This window comes from Lepisosteus platostomus, chromosome 6 (genome assembly GCF_059453375.1).
Source record: "Lepisosteus platostomus isolate fLepPlt1 chromosome 6, fLepPlt1.hap1, whole genome shotgun sequence".
NCBI classification, from domain to species: domain Eukaryota; kingdom Metazoa; phylum Chordata; class Actinopteri; order Semionotiformes; family Lepisosteidae; genus Lepisosteus; species Lepisosteus platostomus.
Genome location: NC_142616.1, coordinates 12362857 through 12379788, shown reverse-complemented (window position 1 = coordinate 12379788; position 16932 = coordinate 12362857). Strand labels below are relative to the sequence as shown.

At 55.3% G+C, this 16932-nt stretch overlaps 2 protein-coding genes across 51 annotated transcripts; both read left to right on the top strand.

Moving 5' to 3' along the window:
- Positions 1 to 4338: 4338 nt before the first annotated feature.
- psmb11a (proteasome 20S subunit beta 11a) lies at positions 4339 to 6194 on the top strand. The gene is made up of 2 exons (XM_088634334.1): positions 4339 to 4910; positions 5652 to 6194. The coding sequence occupies exons 1-2, from the start codon at positions 4357 to 4359 to the stop codon at positions 6094 to 6096; spliced, it is 999 nt and encodes a 332-aa protein (XP_088490460.1). The 5' UTR covers positions 4339 to 4356; the 3' UTR covers positions 6097 to 6194.
- Positions 6195 to 10768: 4574 nt separating this feature from the next.
- psmb5 (proteasome 20S subunit beta 5) lies at positions 10769 to 16226 on the top strand. Of its 50 annotated transcripts, none has more exons than XR_015939432.1 (7): positions 10769 to 11041; positions 13172 to 13478; positions 15115 to 15514; positions 15557 to 15590; positions 15666 to 15690; positions 15749 to 15757; positions 15808 to 16226. XR_015939432.1 is itself a non-coding variant. In XM_088634312.1 (4 exons), exons 1-3 carry the CDS (start codon positions 10817 to 10819, stop codon positions 15399 to 15401), a joined length of 819 nt encoding a protein of 272 aa, XP_088490438.1. In that variant the 5' UTR covers positions 10769 to 10816; the 3' UTR covers positions 15402 to 15435; positions 15479 to 16226. The 50 variants fall into 50 exon arrangements, 2 of the variants coding, with proteins under 2 accessions (XP_088490438.1, XP_088490437.1); XR_015939431.1 differs by having other exon boundaries at positions 15724 to 15757; XR_015939430.1 differs by having other exon boundaries at positions 15641 to 15690.
- Positions 16227 to 16932: the final 706 nt, after the last annotated feature.

The following is a 16932-nucleotide window of genomic DNA, read 5'->3' as shown; positions in this document are numbered from 1 at the left end:
GTACATTAACACTGCACTGAGAGAGAGGGGTTCATACAGACACACTGACTGACTGGACACTCCAGTACATTAACACTGCACTGAGAGAGAGGGGTTCATACAGACACACTGACTGGACACTCCAGTACATTAACACTGCACTGAGAGAGAGGGGTTCATACAGACACACTGACTGACTGGACACTCCAGTACATTAACACTGCACTGAGAGAGAGGGGTTCATACAGACACACTGACTGGACACTCCAGTACATTAACACTGCACTGAGAGAGAGGGGTTCATACAGACACACTGACTGACTGGACACTCCAGTACATTAACACTGCACTGAGAGAGAGGGGTTCATACAGACACACTGACTGACTGGACACTCCAGTACATTAACACTGCACTGAGAGAGAGGGGTTCATACAGACACACTGACTGGACACTCCAGTACATTAACACTGCACTGAGAGAGAGGGGTTCATACAGACACACTGACTGACTGGACACTCCAGTACATTAACACTGCACTGAGAGAGAGGGGTTCATACAGACACACTGACTGGACACTCCAGTACATTAACACTGCACTGAGAGAGAGGGGTTCATACAGACACACTGACTGACTGGACACTCCAGTACATTAACACTGCACTGAGAGAGAGGGGTTCATACAGACACACTGACTGGACACTCCAGTACATTAACACTGCACTGAGAGAGAGGGGTTCATACAGACACACTGACTGACTGGACACTCCAGTACATTAACACTGCACTGAGAGAGAGGGGTTCATACAGACACACTGACTGGACACTCCAGTACATTAACACTGCACTGAGAGAGAGGGGTTCATACAGACACACTGACTGACTGGACACTCCAGTACATTAACACTGCACTGAGAGAGAGGGGTTCATACAGACACACTGACTGACTGGACACTCCAGTACATTAACACTGCACTGAGAGAGAGGGGTTCATACAGACACACTGACTGACTGGACACTCCAGTACATTAACACTGCACTGAGAGAGAGGGGTTCATACAGACACACTGACTGACTGGACACTCCAGTACATTAACACTGCACTGAGAGAGAGGGGTTCATACAGACACACTGACTGACTGGACACTCCAGTACATTAACACTGCACTGAGAGAGAGGGGTTCATACAGACACACTGACTGACTGGACACTCCAGTACATTAACACTGCACTGAGAGAGAGGGGTTCATACAGACACACTGACTGGACACTCCAGTACATTAACACTGCACTGAGAGAGAGGGGTTCATACAGACACACTGACTGACTGGACACTCCAGTACATTAACACTGCACTGAGAGAGAGGGGTTCATACAGACACACTGACTGGACACTCCAGTACATTAACACTGCACTGAGAGAGAGGGGTTCATACAGACACACTGACTGACTGGACACTCCAGTACATTAACACTGCACTGAGAGAGAGGGGTTCATACAGACACACTGACTGACTGGACACTCCAGTACATTAACACTGCACTGAGAGAGAGGGGTTCATACAGACACACTGACTGGACACTCCAGTACATTAACACTGCACTGAGAGAGAGGGGTTCATACAGACACACTGACTGACTGGACACTCCAGTACATTAACACTGCACTGAGAGAGAGGGGTTCATACAGACACACTGACTGGACACTCCAGTACATTAACACTGCACTGAGAGAGAGGGGTTCATACAGACACACTGACTGACTGGACACTCCAGTACATTAACACTGCACTGAGAGAGAGGGGTTCATACAGACACACTGACTGGACACTCCAGTACATTAACACTGCACTGAGAGAGAGGGGTTCATACAGACACACTGACTGACTGGACACTCCAGTACATTAACACTGCACTGAGAGAGAGGGGTTCATACAGACACACTGACTGACTGGACACTCCAGTACATTAACACTGCACTGAGAGAGAGGGGTTCATACAGACACACTGACTGGACACTCCAGTACATTAACACTGCACTGAGAGAGAGGGGTTCATACAGACACACTGACTGACTGGACACTCCAGTACATTAACACTGCACTGAGAGAGAGGGGTTCATACAGACACACTGACTGGACACTCCAGTACATTAACACTGCACTGAGAGAGAGGGGTTCATACAGACACACTGACTGACTGGACACTCCAGTACATTAACACTGCACTGAGAGAGAGGGGTTCATACAGACACACTGACTGACTGGACACTCCAGTACATTAACACTGCACTGAGAGAGAGGGGTTCATACAGACACTGACTCAGGTGTATTGCTGATCTCTGTCAGTCTATGACACGTGACCCTACAGGTTATTAACTCTGCTCTGACAGAAGCCCACGTCTTCCTGTCCAGTCCAGGAGCTTGTCCTCACAGGGCCGTTTGTCCTGAGGGGTAGCAGCCTCATCGCACCCGTGTTCCCCCTGTGAGCTCCTCCTCTCCCTCACGGGGTTAAGTTGCTCTTTGTGCAGTCGGTGCTCAGGGATGAGAGTGAGAGAGGAGCTGAGGGATCGGGTGTGCAGGAGTCAGCAGAGCGGGGCGTCTGGACACGGCTTGGTCCGCCACACCACGCTCACACCCGCGTCCACACGCGCAGAGTCAGAGCGCTCGTATAAGAGGGACTGTCTGAGCCTTCGCCCGCTGTCTGTCCGAGAGACCCAGAGACACAGCTGAGACCGGTCTCCTCCTGAAACACAGAGGGACAGAGACACAGCTGAGACCGGTCACCTCCTGAAACACTGAGGGACAGAGACACAGCTGAGACCGGTCACCTCCTGAAACACTGAGGGACAGAGACACAGCTGAGACCGGTCACCTCCTGAAACACTGAGGGACAGAGACACTCCTGAGACCGGTCACCTCCTGAAACACTGAGGGACAGAGACACTCCTGAGACCGGTCACCTCCTGAAACACAGAGGGACAGAGACACAGGTGAGACCGGTCTCCTCCTGAAACACAGAGGGACAGAGACACTCCTGAGACCGGTCACCTCCTGAAACACTGAGGGACAGAGACACAGGTGAGACCGGTCTCCTCCTGAAACACAGAGGGACAGAGACACAGGTGAGACCGGTCACCTCCTGAAACACTGAGGGACAGAGACACAGGTGAGACCGGTCACCTCCTGAAACACCGAGGGCCAGAGACACAGCTGAGACCGGTCACCTCCTGAAACACAGAGGGACAGAGACACTCCTGAGACCGGTCACCTCCTGAAACACAGAGGGCCAGAGACACAGCTGAGACCGGTCTCCTCCTGAAACACCGAGGGACAGAGACACAGGTGAGACCGGTCGCCTCCTGAAACACTGAGGGACAGAGACACAGCTGAGACCGGTCACCTCCTGAAACACAGAGGGACAGAGACACAGGTGAGACCGGTCGCCTCCTGAAACACAGAGGGACAGAGACACAGCTGAGGCCGGTCGCCTCCTGAAACACCGAGGGACAGAGACACAGCTGAGACCGGTCACCTCCTGAAACACAGAGGGACAGAGACACAGGTGAGACCGGTCACCTCCTGAAACACAGAGGGACAGAGACACAGGTGAGCTGGAGGTCAGTGTGTCCACTTTTCAGAGACTGGACCAGAGACTGGTCACTTCCTGAAACACTGAGGGACAGAGACACAGCTGAGACCGGTCTCCTCCTGAAACACTGAGGGACAGAGACACAGCTGAGACCAGGCTCCTCCTGAAATACTGAGGGACAGAGACAATCCTGAGACCGGTCACCTCCTGAAACACAGAGGGACAGAGACACTCCTGAGACCGGTCACCTCCTGAAACACAGAGGGCCAGAGACACAGCTGAGACCGGTCTCCTCCTGAAACACCGAGGGACAGAGACACAGGTGAGACCGGTCACCTCCTGAAACACCGAGGGACAGAGACACAGCTGAGACCAGGCTCCTCCTGAAATACTGAGGGACAGAGACACAGGTGAGACCGGTCGCCTCCTGAAACACAGAGGGACAGAGACACAGGTGAGACCGGTCGCCTCCTGAAACACAGAGGGACAGAGACACAGCTGAGACCGGTCGCCTCCTGAAACACAGAGGGACAGAGACACAGGTGAGCTGGAGGTCAGTGTGTCCACTGCTCAGAGACTGGACCAGAGACTGGTCACTTCCTGAAACACAGAGGTACAGAGAGAGAGGGGTACAGAGAGAGGACAGAGAGAAGAGAGAGAGGAGAGAGAGAGGAGAGGGAGAGAGAGAGGAGAGAGAGAAGAAGGAGAGAGGAGAGGGAGAGGGAGAAGAAGGAGGGAGAGGAGAGAGAGAGAGAGGAGAGAGAGAGGAGAGAGAGGGCAGAGCGCTGATGGGAGTGACCCGTGTCTCCTCTCAGGTCATGGCCCTGCAGGACGTGCTCGGGTTCCAGGACACCCCCGCCTACCCGCGGTGGAACGCTCCCGCCTCCCTCTGCCTGGCCGTGGAGGAGTCCGGTCTGGGCCCCGGGGGCGGGGCCGGCGGGGCGGGGGCGTGTCCCCTGCGGCTCTCCGCGCCCGCCCCCGGCCCGCCGGCCCCGCCCCGCCCCGCCCCCTTCCCGCTGGCGCACGGCACCACCACGCTGGGCTTCGTGTTCGGCGGCGGGGTGGTGGCGGCGGCGGACACGCGCTCCAGCTGCGGCGGGCTGGTGGCCTGCCCGGCGGCGCACAAGATCATCCCCGTGCACTCGCACCTGGTGGGCACCACCTCGGGCACCGGCGCCGACTGCCTGCTCTGGAAGCGCGCGCTGGCCCGCGAGTGCCGCCTGTACGAGCTGCGGCACCGCCGCCGCCTGACCGTGGCCGGCGCCGCCAAGCTGCTGGCCCTCCTGCTGCACCCCTTCAAGGGCACCGAGGTGTGCGTGGCGGCCACGCTGTGCGGCTGGGACGGGGGCGGGGCAGCGGGGGCAGGGGGGCAGGAGGGCGGGGGCGCTGGGGCAGCAGGGGCAGTGACAGTGGGGCAGGGGGGCGGGGGCGCCGGGGCTGCAGGGGCAGTGACAGGGGGGCAGGAGGGCGGGGGCGCCGGGGCTGCAGGGGCAGTGACAGGGGGGCAGGAGGGCGGGGGCGCCGGGGCTGCAGGGGCAGTGACAGGGGGGCAGGAGGGCGGGGGCGCCGGGGCTGCAGGGGCAGTGACAGGGGGGCAGGAGGGCGGGGGCGCCGGGGCTGCAGGGGCAGTGACAGGGGGGCAGGAGGGCGGGGGCGCCGGGGCTGCAGGGGCAGGGGGGCAGGAGGGAGGCTCCAGAGGGGCAGTGGGAGGGAGCGCAGTGACAGGGGTCCAAGAGGGAGGCTCCAGTGGGGCAGTGACAGGGGTCCAGGAGGGAGGCTCCGGAGGGGCAGTGACAGGGGTCCAGGAGGGAGGCTCCAGAGGGGCAGTGACAGGGGTCCAGGAGGGAGGCTCCAGTGGGGCAGTGACAGGGGTCCAGGAGGGAGGCTCCGGAGGGGCAGTGACAGGGGTCCAGGAGGGAGGCTCCGGAGGGGCAGTGACAGGGGTCCAGGAGGGAGGCTCCGGAGGGGCAGTGACAGGGGTCCAGGAGGGAGGCTCCAGAGGGGCAGTGACAGGGGTCCAGGAGGGAGGCTCCAGAGGGGCAGTGACAGGGGTCCAGGAGGGAGGGTCCGGAGGGCACTGCCCCGGCTCGGGCCCGGACCTGTGGTACGTGTACAGTGACGGCTCCCGCCTGCGGGGGACGCTGTTCTCCGTGGGCTCGGGCTCGCCCTACGCCCTGTCGGTGTTGGACGGGGGGTACCGCTGGGGGATGGGCGTGGCGGAGGCCTGCGCGCTGGCCAGGAAGGCAGTGTACCACGCCACGCACCGCGACGCCTACTCCGGCAACTGCGTGGATCTGTACCACATCACCGCCAGCGGCTGGAGCAGGAGGGACCGAGAGGACCTGAAGGAGGAGTACTACAGAGAGAGGGAGAGGAGAGAGAGAGAGGAGAGAGAGAGGAGAGAGGAGAGAGAGAGAGGAGAGAGGAGTAATACACAGAGAGAGAGGAGAGAGAGAGAGGGAGGAGAGAACAGGGAGAGAGAGAGAGAGAGGAGAGAGAGAGGAGAGAGGAGATTGAGAGAGGAGTAATACACAGAGAGAGAGAGAGGGATGAGAGGACAGGGAGAGAGAGAGAGGAGACAGGAGAGAGGAGATTTAGAGAGGAGAGAAAGAGAGGAGTAATACAGAGAGAAAGGAGATTGAGAGAGGAGAGAAGAGAGATATAGATTGAACCGGGAGCGATTGTTGTTTTGGTGTCAGTAGTGGGATGCCCTCCCTCAGGATATAGATGGGACCAGGAGCGATTGTTGTTTTGGTGTCAGTAGTGGGATGCTCCACCTCTGAATAGAGATTAAACCGGGAGCGTTTGTTGCATTGGTGTCAGTAGTGGGATGCCCCGTCTCAGGATAGAGATTGAACCGGAAGCAATTGTTGGATTGGTGTTAGTAGTGGGATGCCCCACCTCTGGATAGAGATGGAACTGGGAGTGATTGTTGTTTTGACGTCAGTAGTGGGATGCCCCGTCTTGGTACAGAGATGGAACTGGGAGCGATTGTTGGATTGGTGTCAGTAGTGGGATGCCCCACCTCTGGATAGAGATGGAACTGGGAGTGATTGTTGTTTTGACGTCAGTAGTGGGATGCCCCGTCTCGGTACAGAGATGGAACTGGGAGCGGTTGTTGGATTGGTGTCAGTAGTGGGATGCCCCACCTCTGGATAGAGATGGAACTGGGAGTGATTGTTGTTTTGACATCAGTAGTGGGATGCCCCGTCTCGGTACAGAGATGGAACTGGGAGCGATTGTTGTTTTGGTGTCAGTAGTGGGATGCCCTCCCTCAGGATATAGATGGGACCAGGAGCGATTGTTGTTTTGGTGTCAGTAGTGGGATGCCCCGTCTCGGTACAGAGATGGAACCGGGAGCGATTGTTGGATTGGTGTCAGTAGTGGGATGCCCCACCTCTGGATAGAGATGGAACCTCGAACACAGTGGAACTACTGCTGCCCAGCCAGAGCCAACGCAGAGCGGCCGGGGGAGTGACGGACTGGCGTGCTGAAGGGACAGCTGCCTTGCGCCCAGTGCCCAGCAGGTCGAGCCGTGCACCGCTCTGCTGCCTCGGGAGCCAGAGACAATGAAGAGCACCTGGACCGACAGAGGGTGCCCTCCTGCGCCGCTCCCACAAGCCCCGCCCTGGTGAGTCTGCACGGGGACGAGGCTCCCCCACCGGCCGCGAAGCCGGGAGCGATCCCCGGTGTCGGAGCCCTGAGGGCGTCCCCAGCGGGACCTGCTCTGTGAGCGGCACACAGGCTGTCACTCTGTAACAGGACTGCAGATTGTAACTGCTTCATCAGCCATGCCAATACAGTCCACTGGATCTGACATTGGAGAGGAGCGAGAGAGGAGTACAACTGAGAGAGAGGAGAGAGAGGAGTACTACTGAGAGAGAGGAGAGAGAGGAGTACAACTGAGAGAGAGAGGAGAGAGAGGAGTACTACTGAGAGAGAGGAGAGAGAGAAGAGTACTACTGAGAGAGGAGTACTACTGAGAGAGACAGGAGAGAGAGGAGTACTACTGAGAGAAAGGAGAGAGAGGATTACTACTGAGAGAGGATTCCTACTGAGAGAGAGGAGAGAGAGGATTACTACTGAGAGAGAGGAGAGAGAGGAGTACTACTGAGAGAGAGGAGAGAGAGGATTACTACTGAGAGAGAGAGGAGTACTACTGAGAGAGAGGAGAGAGAGGATTACTACTGAGAGAGAGGCGCATCTGCGCCTCAGATACTGTGACATGGTAAAACTTTACAAACACACGCTGAAAAAGAAAAGAAACACATACATAGACAAACAACTTGCAGAAATTGAGGAGTCACTAAATCAGAACTGTTTCTGGGAGAAGTGGAACAATTTAAATGAATCAAAACCAGAAGAATTGGCCATCCAAAATGGAACAATCTGGCAAACATACTTTGAAAATCTCTATGAAAAGCTCCCAAATACAAATCAATCAGACCAAAACACCATTTATGAAAAACTCAAAATTTTGGAATTGGCTATCAAAGACAACCAAAACCCCTTAGACTCCCCAATCACTGAGCAGGAGCTACTGGACAAACTCCAGGCCCTCAGACCACGCAAAGCCTGTGGCCATGATGGAGTCATAAATGAGATGCTGAGACTCAGCAGCCCAAAGTTGCAACAAGCCCTGCTCAAACTCCTCAATCTCATCATGACAGCCGGATGTTTCCCCGAGGCCTGGAACCAAGGACTGATCACGCCCATCTATAAGAGTGGAGATAAACTCGATCCCAACAACTACCGGGGCATCTGTGTGAACAGTAACCTGGGGAAGGTATTCTGCAGTATCCTAAATACACGAATACTGGCCTTCCTTACCGAACACAATGTCCTGAGCAAGAGTCAGATTGGCTTCTTGCCAGATCACCGCACATCTGATCACATTTACACCCTACACACACTGATAGACAAACACGTCCACCAGAAACACAGGAAGAATTTTTGCCTGCTTTGTCGATTTCAAAAAAGCATTTGACTCGATTTGGCATGAGAGATTGTTTTACAAACTGCTCCAAAGTGGCATAGGGGGCAAAGTGTACGACATAATTAAATCAATGTATTCAGAGAGCAAATGTGCAGTGAAAATTGGAAGCAAAAGGACTAAATTCTTCACCCAAGGCCGTGGGGTGAGACAGGGCTGCAGCCTGAGCCCAACACTGTTCAATATCTATATCAATGAATTAGCAGGAATGTTGGAGCAGTCTGCAGCTCCTGGTCTCACACTACACGACACAGAAATCAAGTTCCTGCTCTACGCAGATGACCTGGTCCTGCTGTCGCCCACAGAACAGGGGCTGCAGCAGAACCTGGCACTGCTGGAGCAGGACTGTCACACATAGGCACTGCTGGAGCAGGACTGTCACACATAGGCACTGCCAGCCCATCTGGACCCAGAACAGGGGCTGCAGCAGAACCTGGCTCTACTGGAGCAGGACTGTCACACATAGGCACTGCTGGAGCAGGACTGTCAGACCTGGGCACTGACAGTCAATCTGGACCCAGAACAGGGGCTGCAGCAGAACCTGGCACTGCTGGAGCAGTACTGTCAGACCTGGGCACTGACAGTCATTCTGGACAAGACCAGAGTTATGGTTTTCCAGAAGAAAGCCAGACCTCAGGGAAACAGGTACAAATTCACACTGAACAACAACACATTGGAGCACACATCCAGCTACACATATCTCGGTCTCACCATCAGCTCTTCTGGGAGTTTTGACCTGGCAGTGAAGGCACTGCTAGAGCACCACAACCCAGACTCAACCACATCACAGCACAGATCAAACAGCAATATCTCACACACTGGGACACACACACACACAAACACAACATAAACTGGAATGCTAGAGACAGAGGTGCACTTCCTACTGCACTGTGCAGATACTCTGGGATTAGAGAAACATTCTTCCCTAAACTCAGAAATCTAGTCCCGGAGTTCCCACACCTGCCAGAATCACAAGGTCCCAATCCTACTGGGAGAGGGAGGAGGGAACTCAGTTGAACTGGCAGCCCAGTATGTGATCTCCTGTCACAGCCTGAGGAACAGTGAGTCCGTCTCCCAATAATGCTCCAGCCGCCTACAGTATATGTCGATATTATATAATATGTCTTTGTTGTAAATGTCTGTAACATGTCTGTAGATTTTATTTTACTTCTATTTTTTATTTTGTTCCATGTTAATTTTATTATTTTTATTTGCTTTGGCGACACTGATTGTACCCATCGGTCATGCTAATAAAGCACCTTGAATTGAATTGAATTGAGAGGAGAGAGAGGGGAGATAGGAGAGAGAAGAGGGGAGAGAGAGGGAGGGAAGGAGATGGAGAGGGGAGAGAGAGGAGAGAGGGGGGAGATGGAGAGAGAGGGGAGAGAGAAGAGAGAGGGGAGAGAGGAGAGAGAGGGGAGAGAGAGGGGGGGAGATGGAGAGGGGAGAGAGGGGAGAGAGAAGAGAGAGGGGAGAGAGGAGAGAGAGGAGAGAGAGGGGAGAGAGGAGAGAGAGGGGAGAGAGAGGGGAGAGAGAGGGGGGGGAGATGGAGAGAGAGGGGAGAGAGAGGGGGGGGAGATGGAGAGAGAGGTTAAGGAGAGGATAAGGAGGTTAAGGAGAGGAAAGGGAGAGATGGAGACACAGACAGAGAGAGGAAGGGAGACAGCAGGGGAGTGTGTCCTCTGTATGTGCATTAAATTGTCAGATTGCATCTTGTGCTCGGAGCAGGAAAGTGCAAACATCAGAGTCACAAGGCTGGCTTGTCGGGCGCTTTCAGATACTCCTAGAAACCCTTAATCAACTGCGATCGCAATCAGCAGCTGCCAGCCTCTTAATTTACACAGCGAATCGCTTAATTGGCTCAAACCCAAACTAATAATTAAATTGTTTTTCCCTTAAAAAAAAGCCAGGCAGCGTATATAATTGTAGGCTAAAACAGGGATTAACCAAAATCAGAGGGAATGTGGCCGTTCTGATATTAATAAATCACAAAGCAATAAATGCGTCAGCCCTGGGAACACACTACTGAGGGAAAGCGAAAGGGGGCAATTTAATGGAGCTGGAGGCGCCCTGAGCCGAAGCCAAACCGATCGAATTTGGGGCAAAACGGTACTGGTTGCCCTCACTAACCATGGCGGAGGGGGCCTCACAGCGCCTCCAGTGACGTCCTTCCGGTTGGTCCTCCGGGCTGTTGCCAGGGTTTTTTGAAGCGGCGGAAGCACTTCCTTCCGCACCAGGAAAAAGAAACCGAGAAAATGGCGCTGGCGAGTGTGTTGTGCGGTGAGTCTGCGGATTTCAGTGCCTGCGATTACCGGCCGTTCATCTTCGGTTCGGGAACAGAGCGGACCGGGCTGGGGTTCGGGTCCACGCCGGGGGACGGGCTCAGTTTCGCGGTGAAGAACTCGCTCTGCCCCGAGGAGGAAGACGGGCCCGAGAGAAAGATCGAGTTCCTGCATGGGACGACCACTCTGGCCTTCAAGGTAAGTGCTGTGTCACTGACCCGGCTCGGCTGAGCACAGCCCGGGCCGAACTCGCGTGGAAAGGCCAGGGGCCTCAGCGGTCACAGGGCCCAGCTGTACGGTGGAGGAATATTTCATTTGTTTACATTTCGAACTGGTGTGTGTGAGAGACATCCCCGAGTCCAGCCTGGACACAGACAGAGCTGGCTGTCCAGAGAGGACAGGCTCAGTGACCACAGCCTGGACACAGACAGACCTGACTGTCCAGAGAGGACAGGCTGAGTGACCACAGCCTGGACACAGAAACTGGACACAGAGAGACCTGGCTGTCCAGAGAGGACAGGCTCAGTGACCACAGCCTGGACACAGAAACTGGACACAGACAGACCTGGCTGTCCAGAGAGGACAGGCTCAGTGACCACAGCCTGGACACAGACAGACCTGGCTGTCCAGAGAGGACAGGCTCAGTGACCACAGCCTGGACACAGGCAGACCTGACTGTCCAGAGAGGACCCTGGTCAGATACTCAGCTAGTGTGTATTGGCTGTTTGGGGTTCTGCAGCATTCCAGTGTGTGTTGTGTTTGTGTGTGTGTATCCCAGTTGGTAAGGTAGTGTTGTGTGTGTGTGTCCCAGTGTGTGAGATATGGCTGTGTGATCTGTGATGTGCTTGATTCTAGCAGTGCTGTCCTGAGGCTGGCTGGCTGTTTTTTAGGCGTAACCAATACTTTAATATTCTTTTCTGTATGTTTATCAATAGTGGGTACTGGCCTAATTCGGCCCTGCACCCATTGTTAGGAGTTTTTCTCTGCACACGGAGGATGTTTCTACAGATCTCCATGTGCAGAGTTTCTGTGGGGTGTTTGTCCCATTGAGTGTACTCCTGGTCTATGAGGGGACCCCACACTTCACTGCCGTACAGGGCAATGGGTTGGATTACACATTCAAATATTTGGAGCCAGATTCTTGTTGGTGGGTTGATGTTGAAGAGCCTCCTTCTTATTGCGTAGAAAGCCCTGAGTGCCTTCTCCCTCAGTGCCTTCACTGCCAGGTCAAAACTCCCGGAAGAGCTGATGGTGAGACCGAGATATGTGTAGCTGGATGTGTGCTCCAATGTGTTGTTGTTCAGTGTGAATTTGTACCTGTTTCCCTGAGGTCTGGCTTTCTGCTGGAAAACCATAACTCTGGTCTTGTCCAGATTGACTGTCAGTGCCCAGGTCTGACAGTCCTGCTCCAGCAGTGCCAGGTTCTGCTGCAGCCCCTGTTCTGGGTCCAGATTGACTGTCAGTGCCCAGGTCTGACAGTCCTGCTCCAGCAGTGCCTATGTGTGACAGTCCTGCTCCATTAGAGCCAGGTTCTGCTGCAGCCCCTGTTCTGGGTCCAGATGGGCTGGCAGTGCCTATGTGTGACAGTCCTGCTCCAGTAGAGCCAGGTTTTGCTGCAGCCCCTGTTCTGGGTCCAGATGGGCTGGTGGTGCCCAGGTGTGACAGTCCTGCTCCAGCAGTGCCTATGTGTGACAGTCCTGCTCCAGTAGAGCCAGGTTCTGCTGCAGCCCCTGTTCTGGGTCCAGATGGGTTGGCGGTGCCCAGGTGTGACAGTCCTGCTCCAGCAGTGCCAGGTTCTGCTGCAGCCCCTGTTCTGGGTCCAGATGGGCTGGCAGTGCCTATGTGTGACAGTCCTGCTCCAGCAGTGCCTATGTGTGACAGTCCTGCTCCAGCAGTGCCTATGTGTGACAGTCCTGCTCCAGTAGAGCCAGGTTCTGCTGCAGCCCCTGTTCTGGGTCCAGATTGACTGTCAGTGCCCAGGTGTGACAGTCCTGCTCCAGCAGTGCCTATGTGTGACAGTCCTGCTCCAGTAGAGCCAGGTTCTGCTGCAGCCCCTGTTCTGGGTCCAGATTGACTGTCAGTGCCCAGGTGTGACAGTCCTGCTCCAGCAGTGCCTATGTGTGACAGTCCTGCTCCAGTAGAGCCAGGTTCTGCTGCAGCCCCTGTTCTGGGTCCAGATTGACTGTCAGTGCCCAGGTGTGACAGTCCTGCTCCAGCAGTGCCTATGTGTGACAGTCCGGCTCCAGTAGAGCCAGGTTCTGCTGCAGCCCCTGTTCTGGGTCCAGATGGGCTGGCAGTGCTTGACCTGCGTGTCCCTGTCGCCCTCAGTTCCAGCACGGCGTGATCGTGGCTGTGGACTCGCGCGCCACCGCCGGCTCCTACATCGCCTCGCAGACGGTGAAGAAGGTGATCGAGATCAACCCCTACCTGCTGGGCACCATGGCGGGTGGCGCGGCCGACTGCAGCTTCTGGGAGAGGCTGCTGGCGCGGCAGTGCCGCATCTACGAGCTCCGCAACAAGGAGCGCATCTCCGTGGCGGCCGCCTCCAAGCTGCTGGCCAACATGGTGTACCAGTACAAGGGCATGGGGCTGTCCATGGGCACCATGGTGTGCGGCTGGGACAAGAGAGGGCCAGGTAGACTAGCACCCTACAGCACAGCACCCTCTCTCAGTGCAGTGTTCATGTACTGGAGTGTCCAGTCAGTCAGTGTGTCTGTATGAACCCCTCTCTCTCAGTGCAGTGTTAATGTACTGGAGTGTCCAGTCAGTCAGTGTGTCTGTATGAACCTCTCTCTCTCAGTGCAGTGTTAATGTACTGGAGTGTCCAGTCAGTGTGTCTGTATGAACCCCTCTCTCTCAGTGCAGTGTTAATGTACTGGAGTGTCCAGTCAGTGTGTCTGTATGAACCCCTCTCTCTCAGTGCAGTGTTAATGTACTGGAGTGTCCAGTCAGTCAGTGTGTCTGTATGAACCCCTCTCTCTCAGTGCAGTGTTAATGTACTGGAGTGTCCAGTCAGTCAGTGTGTCTGTATGAACCCCTCTCTCTCAGTGCAGTATTAATGTACTGGAGTGTCCAGTCAGTGTGTCTGTATGAACCCCTCTCTCTCAGTGCAGTGTTAATGTACTGGAGTGTCCAGTCAGTGTGTCTGTATGAACCCCTCTCTCTCAGTGCAGTGTTAATGTACTGGAGTGTCCAGTCAGTCAGTGTGTCTGTATGAACCCCTCTCTCTCAGTGCAGTGTTAATGTACTGGAGTGTCCAGTCAGTGTGTCTGTATGAACCCCTCTCTCTCAGTGCAGTGTTAATGTACTGGAGTTTCCAGTCAGTCAGTGTGTCTGTATGAACCCCTCTCTCTCAGTGCAGTGTTAATGTACTGGAGTGTCCAGTCAGTCAGTGTGTCTGTATGAACCCCTCTCTCTCAGTGCAGTGTTAATGTACTGGAGTGTCCAGTCAGTCAGTGTGTCTGTATGAACCCCTCTCTCTCAGTGCAGTGTTAATGTACTGGAGTGTCCAGTCAGTGTGTCTGTATGAACCCCTCTCTCTCAGTGCAGTGTTCATGTACTGGAGTGTCCAGTCAGTCAGTGTGTCTGTATGAACCCCTCTCTCTCAGTGCAGTGTTAATGTACTGGAGTGTCCAGTCAGTCAGTGTGTCTGTATGAACCCCTCTCTCTCAGTGCAGTGTTAATGTACTGGAGTGTCCAGTCAGTCAGTGTGTCTGTATGAACCCCTCTCTCTCAGTGCAGTGTTAATGTACTGGAGTGTCCAGTCAGTCAGTGTGTCTGTATGAACCCCTCTCTCTCAGTGCAGTGTTAATGTACTGGAGTGTCCAGTCAGTGTGTCTGTATGAACCCCTCTCTCTCAGTGCAGTGTTAATGTACTGGAGTGTCCAGTCAGTCAGTGTGTCTGTATGAACCCCTCTCTCTCAGTGCAGTGTTAATGTACTGGAGTGTCCAGTCAGTCAGTGTGTCTGTATGAACCCCTCTCTCTCAGTGCAGTGTTAATGTACTGGAGTGTCCAGTCAGTCAGTGTGTCTGTATGAACCCCTCTCTCTCAGTGCAGTGTTAATGTACTGGAGTGTCCAGTCAGTCAGTGTGTCTGTATGAACCCCTCTCTCTCAGTGCAGTGTTAATGTACTGGAGTGTCCAGTCAGTCAGTGTGTCTGTATGAACCCCTCTCTCTCAGTGCAGTGTTAATGTACTGGAGTGTCCAGTCAGTGTGTATTAGCTCTCTCTCTCTCTCAGTGGTGGTGATACAGTGTCTCTCCTGGCTGCAGGGCTGTACTATGTGGACTCGGAGGGGAACAGGGTGTGTGGAGACGTCTTTGCCGTGGGCTCGGGCTCCATGTATGCGTACGGCGTGCTGGACCGCGGGCTTCGCCCGGACCTGAGCGTGGAGGAGGCGTGTGAGCTGGGCCGCCGCGCCATCTACCAGGCCACCTACCGCGACGCCTACAGCGGCGGCACAGTGCACCTGTACCGCGTGCACAGCGCCGGCTGGGAGCGCGTCAGCCAGAACGACGTGCTGGAGCTGCACCTGCAGTACCGGGACCAGGGACTGTAACGGCAGAGGGGCGCAGGGTGAGGGGGTGACACAGGCTGAGGGAGGTGACAGTGACGCGGGGTGAGGGGGTGACACAGGCTGAGGGGAGTGATGCCGGGTGACAGTGACGCGGGGTGAGGGAGTGAGGGAGGTGACAGTGACACAGGGTGAGGGAGTGATGCTGGGTGACAGTGACGCGGGGTGAGGGAGGTGACAGTGACGCAGGCTGAGGGGAGTGACAGTGACGCGGGGTGAGGGAGGTGACAGTGACGCGGGGTGAGGGAGGTGACAGTGACGCAGGGTGAGGGAGGTGACAGTGACGCAGGGTGAGGGAGTGAGGGAGGTGACAGTGACACAGGGTGAGGGAGTGATGCCGGGTGACAGTGACGCAGGGTGAGGGAGGTGACAGTGACGCAGGGTGAGGGAGGTGACAGTGACGCGGAGTGAGGGAGGTGACAGTGACGCGGGGTGAGGGAGGTGACAGTGACGACAGGCCCATGATTCCTGTTGCCGAGTGTCTGACCTCATTCTCCTGCCCCTGAGCGGGGTGCAGCTCCCTCACTCCACCTGCGCACACAGGGGTGTTGCTGTTTCCCAGTCTGTCCTCCTCACTGCTGCTCCCTGCTGTCCCAGAGGAGCTCCTCATCGCCGCTGTTGTTCACATGAATATTAATACACTAAGCTGCAGTGCTCTGCCGTGACTGTTAATTATTCATACTAGGCGCATTATCAAAAGTCATCTCTCTCTCTCTTTCTCATTCTCCCTCGTGCTCGTTCACAAGGTGGATGTGCTTCAGGACTACCCTGTGTGTCACATTAGAAATACAATAAAACTTTATTATTATCTTTCTGATTCTTGTTGTCATTGGCCTGGAGCTCCTCCGCTGTGCTGGTGGGGGCGTTGTGAACCCACGACCCTCAAGGCCTCCCTGTCTCAGGCCTCACTGCTGTGCTGGTGGTCGACCTCTGTGCTTTCTGCTCTCAGGAGGTGTGAGCCTGGCTAGTACCCGGATGGCAGACTCCTGGGAGAGGTGTTAGTGGGGCCAACAGGGGGCGCTCACCCTGCGGTCTGTGGGGGTCCTAATGCCCCAGGACAGTGACGGGGACACTAGACTGTAAACAGGCGCCGTCCTTCAGATGAGACATAAAACGGAGGTCCTGCCTCTCTGTGGTCAGTCAAGACCCCAGGGTGTCTCTCAGAAAGAGTAGGGGTGTGACCCCAGTGTCCTGGACAGACTCCCCCTGGTCTTTACCAGTCATGGCCTCCTGATCACCCCCCTCTCTGAACTGGCCTCATCACTCTGCTCTCCTCCCCACTGAGAGCTGGAGCATCATCACACTGGGGGGGTGGAGGGGATCCCCAGTACTGGATAGCGCTGGGAGAGGGGTGGAGGGTCCAGAAAAGGCGCTAGAGAAGGCAGGGCATTATTATCGCTATTCTAAAAATGAGACAGGGCTTTCTGGAGCTCAACGCTATGAGTCTAGGCTCCCAGCAGCAGCTCTGATGTGACTGGGATGTCAGCACTGAAACCAGTCATGGGCCCCTGGTGTG

What these genes read in the sequence shown, in the direction of transcription:
- psmb5 (XM_088634312.1), top strand. Translation starts at nt 10,817, where the DNA reads ATGGCGCTGGCGAGTGTGTTGTGCGGTGAGTCTGCGGATTTCAGTGCC. An exon ending in CGACCACTCTGGCCTTCAAG is followed by an intron (nt 11,042 to 13,171) that starts GTAAGTGCTGTG and finishes TGTCGCCCTCAG; the next exon opens with TTCCAGCACGGCGTGATCGT. An exon ending in CTGGGACAAGAGAGGGCCAG is followed by an intron (nt 13,479 to 15,114) that starts GTAGACTAGCAC and finishes TCCTGGCTGCAG; the next exon opens with GGCTGTACTATGTGGACTCG.
- psmb11a (XM_088634334.1), top strand. Translation starts at nt 4,357, where the DNA reads ATGGGAGTGACCCGTGTCTCCTCTCAGGTCATGGCCCTGCAGGACGTG. An exon ending in GCCACGCTGTGCGGCTGGGA is followed by an intron (nt 4,911 to 5,651) that starts CGGGGGCGGGGC and finishes AGGGCACTGCCC; the next exon opens with CGGCTCGGGCCCGGACCTGT.